General features: G+C 36.2%; 1 protein-coding gene across 1 annotated transcript in view; it reads right to left on the bottom strand.

Annotated features, from left to right (window-relative positions):
* Positions 1 to 16,970, bottom strand: part of DCC (DCC netrin 1 receptor) — a 977,719-nt gene that overhangs the window by 251,921 nt on the left and 708,828 nt on the right. The window contains exon 10 of the mRNA XM_004683911.1: positions 1,297 to 1,445. Within this exon, the coding sequence (XP_004683968.1) occupies positions 1,297 to 1,445 (149 nt within the window). The remainder of the gene's footprint in view (positions 1 to 1,296; positions 1,446 to 16,970) is intronic.

Below are 16,970 nucleotides of genomic sequence, written 5' to 3'. Positions count from 1 at the left end.
TTGAATTGATTTAAATATATTGGTGAAATGCATTATTTAAGAGTTAGAAAGTATAGAAAAGTAGATAGAAGAGAAAGGTGAAAAATAAAAGTTAAATAACAGGGGGATAGGAGGCAAGAAAGAATGGAATGAATGATTACATAGGCAGCTCTCTTAGTGATTCTTATCACCATATCATTTGGGGCTTATACTACTTCTGAATAGACAGTTGCAAAAACAATTTTAAAATATATATAAAAAATGCTATGCTGCAGTTGAAGCATGAAGACTACAACTTCACAACACATGGCAAGAACCCAACAACCCAAGATCCCCTCTAAGTCTATCCTATTTAATCTATTTATACACACACGTTTATGTATCTATTTCGACGTGAAGTTGGAACTCTAAAAGCAGATATCTCAATAGTAATATATATGCCACACAATAGGATTGTTGTTTAATATGTCTTCTTAAAAAGTTAGCCACAGTTTACCTGAAATCTAAGATGCCTACTTTAGTTGTTGGCATTCAACAGAGATTAGCAGCAAAATGTAAGGAGAGGTGGTGCAGCGGGTTAAAGCACTGCACTGAGAAGCTAAAGGCACTTCCGCATGAGTTCAAATCCCGCCTGCCCCGGAGGAGACCACATGGCGAGGCAGACCTCTCCTGACCCGCCGGCTGCTCCCCTCAGCAGTGTACTTCGTCGATCTGCCTGTTCTGCTCCCCGCTCTGTCTCTGGTGAAGCCTCTCACCGCCCCTGAGACTCTGGCCTGTACTCCAGTTCTGTATGTGCAAATAAATAAATCTTTAAAAAAAAAAAATGTAAGGAGAAAGGTAGGCTTTTGGAGTGAGGTAAACGACTAAAGATGTGACAGGTGACACCTCAGAGGCGGGGAGAATTAGAAATAACGTCAATCAGAATGAAAAAAAAAAACAACTACAATTTGAGATAATTGAACATAAGCTCAGTTGATCAAGAGGATAAGGACTAAAATTGCCAATGACTTCGGGATCAGATGAGTTAATAGAAAGTGTTCACATTACCCCAGGCTACTCACCTCCTTAAAGAAACAACAACCAAACCCTGGCATTCTTTACAATGCCTTCATCTCATTGTCTATTTACCTCTCTGATCTATTTAATTGAATTGAATTACTTAAAAGCTTCTGATAACAAGTACTTTAAAACTAATCAACTGTCTAATTAATGTGCTGGACACCGATCTGCAACTAGATCTGGCAGAGCTCCTGTTTCACACACAGCTATCCAGTAGGTGACAATAGGGTATGGTGGGGGCCCCTCCCCCTTACCTACCTGCTCCTTTCCAGTGGATACTTCAGTGCAGAACAATCTGTAACCTTGAACTGGTCCATTTGCATAGGCAGGGGCTTCCCAGGTAATAAGAATTGAGGTAGGTGAGGTAGACACAGCTTGCAGGTTTTCTACTGGCCCTGGAACTTGCACTGTATACAAGAGAAAGTGATTAGCAAAATAGGGTTCTTTTCTTCCAAACAAACAAGATCGCATCTTTTATAGTTCAAGGAAATTATAGCAGCATTTATTATGCTTAGAAGAATGCAGAATAAGGGTCTTCCATGATAGCACAGTAGGTTAATGAACAGCACTACGAAGAAGCTATCTGCGGCCCCTTCAGCATGAGTTCAGTCCCGGGCCATATGGCTTGGTAGACATCTCCTATCTTGCCCACTGCTTCCCTCAGCAGTGTACTTTGTCAATCAGCCTGTTCTGCTCCCCACTCTGTCTCTGGTGAATGCTTTCGCGACCCATGTGCCTCTGTCCTGTATCCCAGTTCTGTGTGCATAAATAAATAAAATCTTAAAGAAAAAGAACCATGCAGAATAATAACAGGAAAATATAAAAACCAATATAAAGTTATAGTATTTTAGAATAATTTCAATTTAAAATTCAGGAGATAACTTATATGTTTCAAATTATTTCCATTTACAGTTGATGAAAATAGTTAAAAAGTACGTGTTACACAGGTGAGTTGGTGGTAGGAAGTCCACAGGGGTTTCAACTGAGGTAGAAAAAGACACAAAATGAAGAATGATGTGGCACGAAATGAAGAATGATGTAAAAATCAATAAATAAAAAAAATAGTATAAGTAGCTAAGAACAATGGCAAAAAATTGTGGTATTTTTAATCTGAATTCCTAGTATGAAAAAGTTTCTAATGTGCCCTATAAATTTGCTTGTGTATTGCTAGTAGCTGCAGAAACAAAAGATAAAACATAATTAGAATACTTGTACATATGGTTCTACTTATAATTCAAATAGGTAATGCAGTTATGGATTAATTTACCACATTGTCTTATTTAAGTCAGCATTTTAAAGTCTTGATCAATTCTTGGTCCTTTAAATTAATTTCAAGATCTAATTTTCAATTTTACTTTCCAGTATTCCATTTTTTCTCATAATATTACTTTACTTAATCAAGGATAAGTAGCTTGCTCATTAAAGAAATTAGATAGCACAGGTCCACAACTGTTTAGCAAAACACTCATGTCTAAAGAACCTGAAACACTCAGATTTTAGAAAGATAACATGATATACATGCCATGCTTTAGGCAACGCTCTTAGTGGGGTCTGTGATAGCATCTTGTTATCAAATCATGTATTTGCTGAAAACATGATTTTTACATCAACATATGATATTTAATTTAGTCTAACATCAGCTCAGGTTTGGATGTAAAGTAAAACACTTCATTTTCCAGATTTGCAAATTTCTAATTTCTGTATATTTTTTTATTTGTGTATATAGGCCAGAATATAGATACATAGTTTATAAATGGTAAATACAATAGCAATATTTTCTATAGTAATATAAAGTAAATAATCTTGCCATTGCCAGTTTAACAACAATTTAAACATGCTGCGTATTTTTCCCAGACTCAGAAACCAACTAGCATTGGCTAGATACACATGTAAGGCTTCTGACATGATTCTGTGAGTTTGAATTTCCATAGAAAACCATATATGAAAACCTGGCTGACATATTTGATGACAAACTTCTAATGATGACCCTGTGTCTCCATATAATTTTTCAGAATTTTTTCCATGGAATCCAGTCTCTTTAAAACAGGTTTCCTTGCACTGTTCATATATTCATTTAAAAATAAAAGTATTCATGTCAGCAAAATATCTTTTATGTTGTCTTCACGTAGTTTCCCATTAATTCCCACACATTTAGAATACTTGCTATTGACAATTATATGCTTGTTTTCAAGTAAATATTAGCAATGTCCTAAAATTTATTTCAACATCATTTAAAACCTACAGAACAGGCCCTCCCGGTGGTGTAGTGGTTTAAAGCACAGCACTGTGAAGTTAGTGGTAGTCACTTTAGTGCAAGTTCAATCCCCAGCTGGGAAGGTGACCCACATGGCACAGCATACCTCTTCAGTCTCACCCTCTGCTCCCCTCAGCAGTGTACATCATCAATTTGCCAGTTTGGCTCCCCAGTCTTTGTCTCTGGTGAATCCACTCACCCCCTGCTACTCTGGCCTATACCCCAGTCCTTTAAAAAAAAACCTACAAAACATCTAAATAAGAATGATATATAAAATACACTCATATTCCCTAGACCCATTGTTTATACATTTCCTTTCCTTCTTCTTCCACTCTCTCCCTCCCCTTCTTTTCCTCTCTCACGTTCTCGTATCTATACCTACACATCTATATATCTATTCAGATTAAATTCTAAACATGGTGGAGCTTTGCCCCTGAAAACTTGAGAGCATATTTCTGAGGAATTAGTGTGAATAATATCACTATTAACTCTACTTGCTTTAACAAATAGTTTGAAGCCTTCTTCTATTTTATTAACCTTCATTTGATCTAATTTACAACTTATATTCTCATTATATCAGCCTCAGCTAATAATATCCATATGAAGCATTTCCCTCTCCAGTTCAGCATCCTATCTAAAATCAAGTTGTCTTTCCTTGTTAAAAGCCCATAGTAAGCTTTAAACAGGAGCAATTCCAAAGCCTGTTAATCTTTTAAGGCTTTTCTACTTTTGAAGAGTATAGTCTTTTTTATTATTAATAGAAAATTCCTCATTTGTTTTTGTCTTGATTTTTTCATGTCAGATTTAGGTTATAGACTCCAGGTCAAAATAAAACTTGAGTGATGGCTATTCTCAAGACATCATCTAAAGAGCACAATATCACTCTCAATTCCTCATTTAATATGTTAATTTTGAATACCCAGTCAAGGTGCTCTTAGAGTTCTCCATTGTAGAGTTAATCAGTTCCCCTGCCCCCAACTGCCACCCCCAGTCTAATCCTCCCTGGTCCACAGCTTGCCACTGTGCAGTCTGTGGGGAGATATTACATTAGGGCCATGAAAATATTGTTTCTTTTCAAATCCCTTATAGTCTATTAATAATAGTTCTTGATGGAACCAATTTTTACTATGGTGGTTACAAAATGGTGATTTTTTTTTTCTACTCAAGATTTCCTCCCCATTACCTATCTGGCACTATTATAAGCTATTAGCAGTAAAAGCCTGTATTTCTTTGTATTTATGTACCTATTATCAGTATGGACACATGGATTACTTCCTTTTTTGTGGTCTACATTTCCTAATTGACCTTCATAACTTTAATGTTCAAATTGTCCCAGATTTACTCAGTAGGGTCCTCTTTAAACTGTTTCCTCTGTGGTTATGATATGTACCATCATTTATTGGAACATTTTCTTTCTTTCTGGTATAATATATTGCAGTTTCAATTTGGTTCTGTCCCAGCTCTGGAATCAAGTAAAATATTTCTACAAATATCTCTGACTACTTTCAGTGGAGTTTGGTATTCCAGACAAAGACAGATGTTAAATGTGTACATTGCTGGCTGGGTCTTTGCTTTTATGCCTTTTCCCTCATTTCTCTTTTATGTGTCCTTTATTCTATATCCTCTGGCTCTTAAAGAGATGGATTTTGTCACCATCTCAATATTCCTCCAAAAAGAGGTTATTTTTCTATGGAAAATCTTCTATTTCAGAGTCTTAAATAGAACAATGTTGAACAATAGGGAGTCTCTCCTGTGTCAAAGTTTATGGTGATACAATTATAACTGTACTGTAAAGCAGCAGATATTTTGCTCCATGGGGGAACAAAACAGCAAAAACAAAATTCTGCTCACTGATATTGTTCAGCTGGTTTTACAAAGTATTTCAGTGAATAATAATTAAAAAAATAGTTTGCATGCTTGTATAATCACTGATATATGACAGAGACAGTGCAAACATTTTGAGAAGGTATTTTGAATTTGAAATCTATTATTCTTCTAAGAACAGAAGACAGGAAAACAGCAAGAGAACTGAGGTTGAGTGACCTGCTTAGGACATATATTGAATGTGAGGTAACCAGGATTTTTCAAGTTCACACAGGCCATATCTGTGCAGCTCTGTGAGGTGTAAAGTATTAACTAGATGTATTCCATCTTGCTCACCTGTGACTAAAATGAAAGGGCACTGCTTATGAAGAACATGGTCTATTCTGGAAGCAAAGACTCAGATTTAAAAATGATTAAACTCAAAGGCCATCACTTCTGATACAAGATCTAATATAGTCAAGGAAAGTTTCTTTGGTTAGAGCCACTCTAGCAGATCTGGATAAAAGTGTTGCTGTCAGGGAGGAAAAAAAGGGGCGCAGTATCTCGGGATTTTGTGCTCATTCATTTCACTGGGGCAGCATGAGGGGATGAGAAACAATTCAGATGGTCTTCAGTTTTTGAGGAACAAAGAAGAAAATGAGCTTTCATCTCACCTTCACCATTCAGAATCAGCGGCAACTTTTCAGGGAAATCAGGAGTTAGGGAATACCAACATCACTCTGAGAACATCAGTGTGGATTAAAATAGAGATGGCTAGCTAGAACTCCAGAGGGTGTGGAATCTGAGAACTGGGAGGACAATCTCAGAGCACCACCTAGGAGGATACAGGGGTGAGGCTGACAGTGGCTCTTTGAGAGTGGAAATCAGACATGCCAAGTGCACAGCCACTTTTGGGCAGGTGTTCTGGGGAGAAGAGACGACAGGATATCTGTAGCTCATGGCAACACGATCAAAAAATAAACAGTTGGCCACACTCCTCTCTGCCGACTCCTGTCATGGCTTCATAGTATCCTGACTGTGCCAGGAAAATGGCCAAAGCCCTCCACATAATTTCCCACACAACAGGAGTAGCTCGCTAGGTATACATATTTAATAAACGTGCATCAAACTGCATATGCAGTTACCAACTACTACAATGTATAATCTAATTCATTTGACTTTGTTAGTTCAGCATTGTGATTATGAGTGCTCAGAAAATGGTTTTCTAAGACAAATGATAAAAATAAAGTTGCTGTACATAGGTGCATGTTTGTTATATGAAACAAATTACACTTTGCCTATCATGTAGTTTCCTCATATGCACATTAGTTTAGTTGACTACAGGAGATAGTAATAACTGTAGTCATTTGGATTCTGTGCACACTTGAAGTGCCAACCCTTGTTGTCTGTGCACCACTGAATCGGTTCCCTTTCCTATTGGTTATTAGATGCTATAGGGGAAAAGGGTTTCCAGAAGAATTTCAAGCAGAAATAATCACCAGAATAAAAGAAGGATTTAGAACATTTAGTTTAAATATTCACAACCAACAAGTGTTTTCACCATTTTAGTCCAAATGTCAACATTCAATTTTGCCCATGAAAATTCCAATTCTTTTTCTGGCAAACGACTGCCTTTAAATGCTAAATTATTTCCTGTTTTTTTGTGTTTTAAAATATATTTTACTGATAGATTTTCTTTGATACCCTTACCTGTTGAAATAAAAATACCAAATTCTAATTTGTCCTGAATATAGTCATCAGAATATCAATTTACATCAAATCACTTATATATATATACATATATGTGTGTATATGTGTGTGTATACACACACTACATAGTTGAACATATAGATATACTTACATATTTACATCTATATCCATATTCATATCTAAGTCCATATCTATATCATTCAGAGCCCATTTCTGCCTGTACATGGAATTATCTTCCTCACAATATTGCTGGCAAGTGTCAAGACTTAAGCTACTGAATGCTTGTTCTCTTGACGACGCTGCTATAAAGTAAAATTCATGAATCCCCTGTTCTTTCCTTTTAAATTATAGCTCTAACGTAGACCTGTGGATATATGTTGCATCTGATGTTAATTACAGAGATATGTCTACATGCATGTATATACATAGCATGTACACACATAGTATATGTATATGTATACATGTGGTGTATATCCATACACACACACATATATATTATACACACACACCATACATAGTATATATACATATATACTATATATGTATATACATATATGGTGCATATATACATAGTCCATATATATATATACACACAGAGAGAGACACATACACACACTATGTATGCATACTATGTGTGTGCATATATATATATATATATATATATATACTATGTATGCATACTATGTATATATGTATGCATAGTATATACACAGGCATAGTATATATACACATATACTTGTGCATTTATGCAGATCCATATCTATAAAGTATGCTGTGCATTTATGCAGATCTATATCTATAAAGTATGCTTAAGCATAAATTACATATGCTAGCCATTAGCTACATATTAGAAAAAAAAATAAAGAAGAGAAAAAGGGAGTTTCAAAAATGTCCAACAATGGGAATTAGATGTGAGATCAATACAGTTAACAACATCAGTTCTTCATTTCATTGCATTTCAGGATGTTAATCAAGACACTTAATGTGCTTAACCAATCATTTCCAAAATGTCTTTAATAATCCCCACTGATCCCCTCAGTTGGACAATAATTTTGTGGCAAACTGCATCTAATTTCTCTCCATCTTTATTCAAGTAGTTATTTCTTCAAAGAATGGAAAGATTTCAGAATAGATGCATAATCTATGAAAGTAACTCATCAATCACTGTCAACCTAACCAACCACCTTAAATTTCAATATTGCATGGCAGTAGAAATTCATTATAACACCTGTAACTAAGAACAAATTAAATCCTTATGTTAAAGCAAATGAGGTATATTACATGTCATTTGTACTGGGGATAGTAATTTCAGAATATATATATATATATATATATATATATATAACACTTCACTTTAAAGATACATTTTCAAATTTAAAAATAAACACTACTGTTTCAAATGCTGAAACATCTTTGTGAAGCACTTTTACTTTTTATTTTCCAAATCATGTGTAAATCAAGAACATTGCAATTAACTTGGCTCAAATACTCAAATTATTTAAGGTTTTACAGTTCTTAGGGCTTCTGATGACCAAAGATTCACACAGAGTATATTACTTAACACTCTACTGTCTTCCTTTGTTCTACTTCTACTGTGATATCTATATACTCATCAATATCCCTGTTTCCTCTGAACTGTAATATTTGTACTAAACAGGCTAAATATAAATTGTGATGTATCAAATATACAGGTCTAAAAAGACCTAAGGAATTTAAATAAGTACTTCCAAATAACAATTTGAATATCAAATTTTCCTAGCAAAAACCTTAGAAGGATCCAGACAAGCTACTGTCTTCACAATATCGAATGAGGCTGATGCCTTTTCACCACTAAACTGATGTTTCTCAGCTGGAAGTCCACAAACATTAGTGTCAGAAAATAGTAGTTGAACATTTGAATATTTAAAATCTTTCTGAAATAACTATGTAGTATGTGTCCTACTGTTTCTAAATCATAAATTTAACAGCTACTAAATTCTTTTTTTTTTAATTTGAGAACTAAAGTTAACAGGCATTTGAGAAAAAAAAAAATATCACGTGTTGTCATTCAAATAATGGCCTATAGTTTACATGCCCTCAATTTAGGGCCAAATTCTGGGGATGACTCCACCTCTTTATTCATTTGCTAATTTAAAAGCAATTGAGTCAATTTTTAAGAAATGGCTAGTGAGGGTTGAAGTGATCATCTGCACTGATCCAAATGGATTTAGACTGCAAAGCTTTCTTCCTTTAAGCTACAACTTCCACTGCTGATGATCTCCTCACTGAATGTATTTCAAATGCAAGCCATTTCTGAAACTATTTGCATTTATTGATAATAAAGTGTATGCTTTGATTGCCTCTTTGATTTTTTTCCTCCTGTAGTTAACAGCTTTAATGATATTTCTATGAAATCTGTTTCTATTCTGTATGGGGAATGCAACATCGGAAAGCCTGAAGCCAATGTAATTATTAACATAATGAAACCCCTTCTTGACTGAACTATACATAGTTAGGAGATATGACAGTAATTTGGCAAAGAAGAAGCACAAACTATGGGTTTAGTTTCTATTACAAACCACAGGAGTCTGACTAGATTTAGTTTGAGGAAGCAGTTATGACCTGATCATTTTAATTTTGGTTTAATAGATGCTATCTGCTAACTCACAATATACTCAACTGTGCCATTGTATTTATAGATACATATATAAAATAAGAGTGATACAGACATCCTGTAAATCACTCAGAGATACACAATTACATAACATATAAGCTAAAATAGTAAATGATGGGTATTCTTGATAGTATAGTAAAAAAAAAATAGAAAAAGAAGCTGTAACCATATTTTTTCTGAAAAAATGTCTGTAAAGTAATCTTGTGATTCTTCCTAGAATTCAAAGCATTTTAATAATAGAAGTGATTACAGAAATTGACCTCTAGAGAACATCTTTAGCTCTGGATTTTCATTAACACAACCAAGTAACAATAGCCTTTGTAAAGAATGTAGAGCATTTTAAATTTCACTTAAAAAACATAACCGATGCATAGTGTACTGAAGAATGAAGATTCCAAGTCTCTATATATTGTATTTCTATGATGTGTTTTCACAATCTAAAAAAATTGCCTAATGGATACCAGACACTGAAGAAAAAACTTAGTTTCAGCTACATGTGCTTCCAGTTTTTACATTACTGGAAATTTGATGCCACATAAACCTAACCATACTAACTTTTAAAAAATTTCCCACAGAATTTGGGTTTGGTTACTTTCTATTGTGACTGAAAATTGTATAGTACAGGTAACAACTGATTTTAAAGTCTTATCATACTTTTTATGTGTTTAGCATACAATGCTATTTCCAGTACTATGAAATATTTTCCCACAGTATAAATTTTCAGGAAATTATCACAACTATAAAACACATACACAGGAATAACTGCACATGGACAGTAGAGCACACAGATATAACTGAGGCTACGATTTCTCTGGACAGACAAGAAAGAATATGAGATTTTTAGAACTAGGTCTACTGGTTCAGTGGCCACCAGGCATAGTTAAGGGAAGCTGGGTCAAGAATATTTCCTGAAGAGGGCATTCCCTGGTGGTGCAAAGGGAAAAGCACAGCACTGTGAAGACAGGGAGCTGACCCACATTGTGCAGCAGACCTCTCCTGTCTTGCCCGCTGCTCCCCTCAGCAGTATATTTCATTGATCTGCCTGTTCTGCTCCCCACTCTGTCTCTGGTGAATGCTCTCACCCTCAGCATCTCTGGCCAGTACCCCTGTTCTGTATGCATACATAAATATGCTATATGTATACAATGGAATACTACTCAGTTATAAAAAATGAAATATTGGCATTTGTGACATGTATAGACCTGGAGATTATACTAAGTGAAATGGGTCAGAAGAAGAAATACAAAGAAACAAATGTGGGGTATATAGAAAAAGGGAAAATAATAGAAAATTTAAACCCCAACAAACCCTAGAAATCTGAGTAGAATTGAGCCGACTGGAGGAGAATGGTGGAAAGTGGGCAAAGGGGTTCCACTGAACTATACGGGAGGATCATGGTGGTAGGTGTGCTGTGGTAACACACTCCTGCAATAGTGTTAATCAATACTCTCAACTTTCATACAGTGTTAAAACAGTGTTACTACAACACAAATTAAAGAAAAATAAAACATTTCTGAAGATTGTATTTTTAGCCATAGATTTAATGTTGTGTATTGATTCTTTACAATAAACACCTGAAACATCAGTCATGTTATAATGCAGTGTTACTTCAGTCACCTAACTACAAAGACACAAGTGGTTCCCGTACTTCTAACTGGCATAACTAGGCATTTCTTTCACTGAGGTAAGAGACACTGGGCAAAACCATAATTGGGGGTGTGTGGGAGTTTAGGTGGGTGAGTATCACATTGCTGGCACCCAAAATGACTTTAAAGTAACTCACCACCTACAGAAATGTCCAGATGGACTGTCATAACCTAATCTTTTCTTCATCTTTACTTCTCATTTTACTTCTTGGTCTCCCGACTAGAAGATTTCATACCCCACTTCCATGAAAGGGCTGATTACATCCTTTCTTCTTTATTTATTTATTTATTTATTTATTCCTGCAGTGTTTTCTATACATAGTGAGCAGCTTTTCAGGAACATCAATTAGACTCCAGATTCTATGATCATCTGTTTGCTCTGTTCCCTCACTAAGTTCCTTTAAACCCACAATTCCATCTTTTTTAAGGCACTCAAAATGACTCCCCCAATGAACAGATCAGACTGTGCTAAGGCACTTTTTATTTTTTGGAACCATGAATACACATGTGGAGGAGTTCTGCTCCCTTTTCATCCTAATACTTGAGAAAAGAGCCCAAGATAAAATATTGTTCATAACAACAGCAACAATAAAAAATTCCAGTGACAATGAACTTGGGTACACACCTGACCTTGACAATACTGAAATTAATATTCACTTTGCGATTCTGCTGACATTTATCACTGAGAAGCACCTTTAACGCCCTTACACATACATGCATGCAACGGGAAGATTGATAATCGCACAGGGCAGAAAACCTAGTTGTCCTCTATCTTTAAAAAGCATCTAAAAGGCTCCCAGCCTGCTGACTGAAACCACCCTGAGGATTAGGTTTATTTTATTTTCAGTATTCAAAAGATAAGAAGTTTATTAACCACATGGAAGATGTTGGCTTGTACAGGGAGAGCAGCAAGGAGACAAATGGATTCCAACAGTAAATCAACTCAGGGAGTCTGGACCACGACTTAAGTAAACCTGCACATGGGGACACCAGTGAGGGCTACACATCAAAGGTTGCGTTCTAGCCTCACTGCCACGCCCTTGCTTTGCTTGGCATCGGTGCCTTAGGCAGTAAAGCCAAAAGGAAAGAAGTGTATTCAACTGTCATTCAAAGGCTATTGCTTCCCATATAAAGGGAGGAAAACTAGGAAGACAATGGTTCAACAGAAGTGTTATTTAGATAATTTCAGGGATCGTTATTTAGGAAGGGTTAACTTTAACCCCTTTATTTAATGATTCCAAAATAGAAATTAATATGAGATTGGGGGCCTTAACTTCCTCCTGTTTGGGTCTAGGACATAAGTGTAGAATGCTAAGTTATCACTCTCCATTATAAATAAAAGTGACAGTTTCAATGTTCTGGTAGCTGCATTTGAAAAAGTGAAATCTAAATAAATGGAATTAATTTTAATAATTCTTTTTTCGCAATGTCTTTAAAATTTTATTTCAAAACAGCATCGATACAAATTTGTAAAAGGTGATCTGTTACATTATTTCACACTGACTTTAACATCCAGTGTGTATTTGATAGTCACAGCATACCTCAAGGTAAGCAAGCCGTGTTTCAAGTATTCTCTAGCCACTGTTGCCTAGCGATGACCACAATGTCTAGTGCAGAAATTGGCAATGTAAATAGGATGATTCAGGGACACTTGTGTTGGAACTGGGGAAAATCCAATGCTTTCAAAGAGTGATGGGATTACTGTAAAAATGTTCAGGTACAAAGAAGATATGAACACCCAGATTTAAAGTGATAAAATTAATCAGTTGCATAATCTAAAATAAGTCAGTGGCACTTCCAATCTATTATTGCATTGCTATTTTTGGTTAAACACTGTATCGATTGCAATGGGAAACAATTCACCAGAAGTAGCTGCAAGTCATGTCTAGGAGTTTAAAGCATTTTTTTTTTTTATTTGTGAACAGTTTGCACTGAACCACAAGCCAATTAACCCCCCTGAAGAATGAAAGTAATGATTATTATATTTTATTTCACTGCTCGATTGTAGGATAAAACTTTGAATCAAGACAGCTGGCTGAGGTTTGAGATTAAGTAAGTCATTTACAACAGGGTGTAGAAATTATGTGCTGGCTGTCCACAACACCAGGGCATAACTACTCAGACTAGCTTAAACTCAATACTGTGGAATTAAAAATATATACACACACATAGACATACACACTGGACACACACACATACCTACACACATATACATGCATACATACATATATGTATGTATGTATGTATGTATGTATGTATGTATGTATGTATGTAGTCATGGTTTTGTTTTCTGAAATACTAAGAATTTTAACTTATTACAGAAATGCTAAAATGCAATTAACTGTCCATTAAGTATTTTCCCATTTCTTCTGAAATCGCGGTGCCAATCTTAGTCGACACACTCACTTCCACATGTCAGTGCTGTAATGAATGTGAAGCCGGGTTCTAATCCCAGCTCCGACACTATTACTTTTGTTCTATTTTTGTCATCTCGTTAAGGAGTTGGGTTCTACTAGAAATCGTGCTCATAGGGCTAAAATGGACAGATTTTAAGGTGTAGGCGCACAATTTTTGAATGAATATTAATGCTTCTTATAATTAATTAGAACTGCTTATCTTATACAACCTTGTAAAATAATGTTCCCTCAATCGAAATGTACTTTTTAAACCTATGTACGCATAGTGCGTGACACTAATTTCTTAGATTCTTGCTAATAATGCATGTGTTTTGTAAGGCAATGTATGTGCTGAATTCAGTAATACCCTCCCCCCCATTTTTTTTATCCTTATCTATATAGTTCTTTGCTTTTATTAGCTTAATTAAGACTAAGTCATAATGTATATAAGAATGGGCTTTAAATTGTGAGTGGTGTTTTTATACAAAAAACAAACAAACAAAAAAAAAAACGGGGGCATAGATATGGAGAGCAGGAGGTCAAGTGAAGACAAACAGACTGGACATGAAGGTATAAGCCAGGGGCTGCTGAACTTCTGGAAACCACCAGGAGCTAGAAATGGCAGTGAAGGACTTTCTCTAGTGCCTTCAGGAAAGGGTAGCTCAGCTGACACCTTGATTCCAGACAATCAGTACATATTTATTGCTTGTAACTGCCTGATTTGTGCACTTTGTCACAGCACCTAGGAAGTGAATACAGCCAGGATGATTTCTATTTTTGAAGAAATTGACAATCAGAAAAGGTAAGTGACTTCCTTGAAAATAGATAGTAAGGCCCTCCCTGGTGGTGCAGCGGGTTAAAGCGCAGCACTGAGAAGCTAAAGCCACTTCCGCATGAGTTCAATCCCTGCCCCAGAGGTGACCACATAGTGTGGCAGACCTCTCCTGACCCGCCTGCTGCTCCCCTCAGCGGTGTACTTCGTCGATCTGCCTGTTCTGCTCACTGCTCTGTCTCTGGTGAAGACTCTCACCACCCCTGAGCCTCTGGCCTGTACCCCAGTTCTGTATGTATAAATAAATAAATCTTAAAAAAAAAAGAAAGACAATATATAGCAAAATATAGAGATTATCTCAGTCCAGAACCTAGGTCCTCTGCTTCTTGATTCAGTGTATCCATGTTTAGGGAAAGAAACCATAATTGTTACCAGCAGAGCTGTTTAACATAAACTACCTAAATTAAGTATCTAGAGAAAAGTCAGGTGATCCCTTCCTGTGACTGGCTTTAAATCCTCTGTCCCCGAGTTTATTTTTGGTAAAACTCAATGATTGGAATCAAAAGTCACAAGGTACTTTATAGATTCAACCTTAAATGTTTCACATCACTGGATATATATGCTCAGAATTAATGGAGACTGTCACATTCTCCAAGACAGGGGAAAGGTAAATTAAAGAGATATTGGAGATCAAAAGGCAAACTCCTCCTGAATATGGTGACCTCTGCTGCGCATAAACTAGGTGTCTGCTGGTCAAGTTCTGATGTAATCTCAGAGCAATAAGGCGATACAACTTCTGGATCATCCCTGATTAGAATTCAATATCTTATTTAATGAAAACAAGCAAAGGACATTTCAAAAAACAAGCTGGTTCTGGGCTAACATTTACTTTGGCACTAACTTTGCCCCTTTTGGATTATACCATGGAAAGTCTTGGCAGCTGGAACACTGGGCTGTAGATCAAAGGTCTCCTTTTAGCTGATTCTTTCTAGTATCAGGCACATCAAATTATACTTTCTTGGCCTGCGGGAAAGCTTTCTAAGAAGGCATCTTCTCTGCAACTGACAAATCTCTGTTAGACTTGTGCATGGTCTGTGTAGCTCCTTGGGTGCATTCTTTGGGCACACTCTGGGCAGAGGTATGGTGCCATCCAATTGTTCTTCCCAACCACTGTTCAGCTTTGACACTGTATGGCACTGGACATTGACATTGGTCAAGCAGTATGTGGCATTTTGTTCTATTTTTATAGTCAAAGTAATTGGGTGCCTTCTTTGTCTAATTAATTATATAGTAACTGCATTTAACAAGTAAAGCTGTTAGTGAGAAAAGAAAATGCCTTGATTTCTGCCACATCCCTTCCCTTCCTACATATGCTCCAAGTCAGGTCCTTCTTCAGCTTTCTGATGCCAAGAATAGTCCTACAACTCACCCCATTTCTGGGTCCAAAACCTAAGATAGATATGGCATCTGTCTTTTCTCTGATCCTACACTTAGCAGCCAGTCTTGTCCCTGCCTTCCAAAAAGGTCCTGGATTCTATAAGTTCTCAACCCTTCTGTTTTCACCAAAACTCCAGTTATCCTTCTCTCTTGATTAAACAGCATTTGTCCCCTCTCTGTTCTCACTTCCATTTAAAAATGAAACCTGGAGCATGGCATTCCCTCCTCTGAGGACAGAGAGCTCTCAAGAATTTTCAAGGCTAGACCAGCCTCTCTTTGCTCCCCCTCCTTGTCGTGTTAAGTGCTGTGGTCTTCATCTTCTTCCTCTCCAGGGTTGCCACCTTTATGTTTTGCTCTGCTTGAAGTGCTCTGTGGGGAGCTCTTTGCGGGCACTCTTCCAAATTCATTCAGATATCCCTTTAAATGCCCCTTTCTCAGAGAGACATTCCTGGATTTCCTTACGTAGAGCTATTCCTATCTTACATTCAGTAAGCTACTTTATTCGTCTGCATGTTTTACTTTTATCTGTTACAATTCTCTATTACTAGAATATAAGTCTCTTGAGGATACAAAGATTGTCTGACCCTTTTTATTACTGCATTTCCAGTGCTGAGATTTATATAGTAGCACATCAGGGTACACAAGTTAATTATGTATGTATGTATGTATGTATAGATGGATGGATGAATGGATGGATTAGATGGATGGGTGGGTGACATGTTAAAGTTAAGGACAGGATGTGAACTAATGCAATCTAAAAGACTTATACAGGTGGTGGATTAACCAGAGTAGATTTTCTAAGATATTTTAGATAGAATCTTAACATAGAAATACAAAAGACTTATGAAGTAGCCAAGAGAAGGAGAGCATTTCAAACACATGTGAAAAGCACAAAGATAGAAATGAACAAATTATTCACAGTGTTAAGGAACATGATTACCTAAGGGGTAATTAGAACCCAGTAATATAGGCATGCACAATTATAACAGCTAGCATTTATGAAGGGCTGACAAAGTGCCAGAGAGCAGGCTAAGTATTCTGTACTAATTATTTCATTTAATCCTCAGAATAATCACTCAAGGATGTACTATTGTGTCCCACTTCACAGATTTTCATTTAAGCTTTGTGACGGGGGCCAGAGGTCTTCATTTTACATATGAGGCAGTGGCTTGACAAAGCTAGTATCACAGTTAGTTGGTCAACAAAAAAATTCCAGAATTTAAATCCAGTCTGATTTCTGAGTCAATGATCTTAACTACCT

Source organism: Condylura cristata, unplaced genomic scaffold, assembly GCF_000260355.1.
Source record: "Condylura cristata isolate star-nosed mole 26May11 unplaced genomic scaffold, ConCri1.0 scaffold00016, whole genome shotgun sequence".
NCBI classification, from domain to species: domain Eukaryota; kingdom Metazoa; phylum Chordata; class Mammalia; order Eulipotyphla; family Talpidae; genus Condylura; species Condylura cristata.
This window is presented reverse-complemented; position numbering and strand designations above follow the sequence as displayed.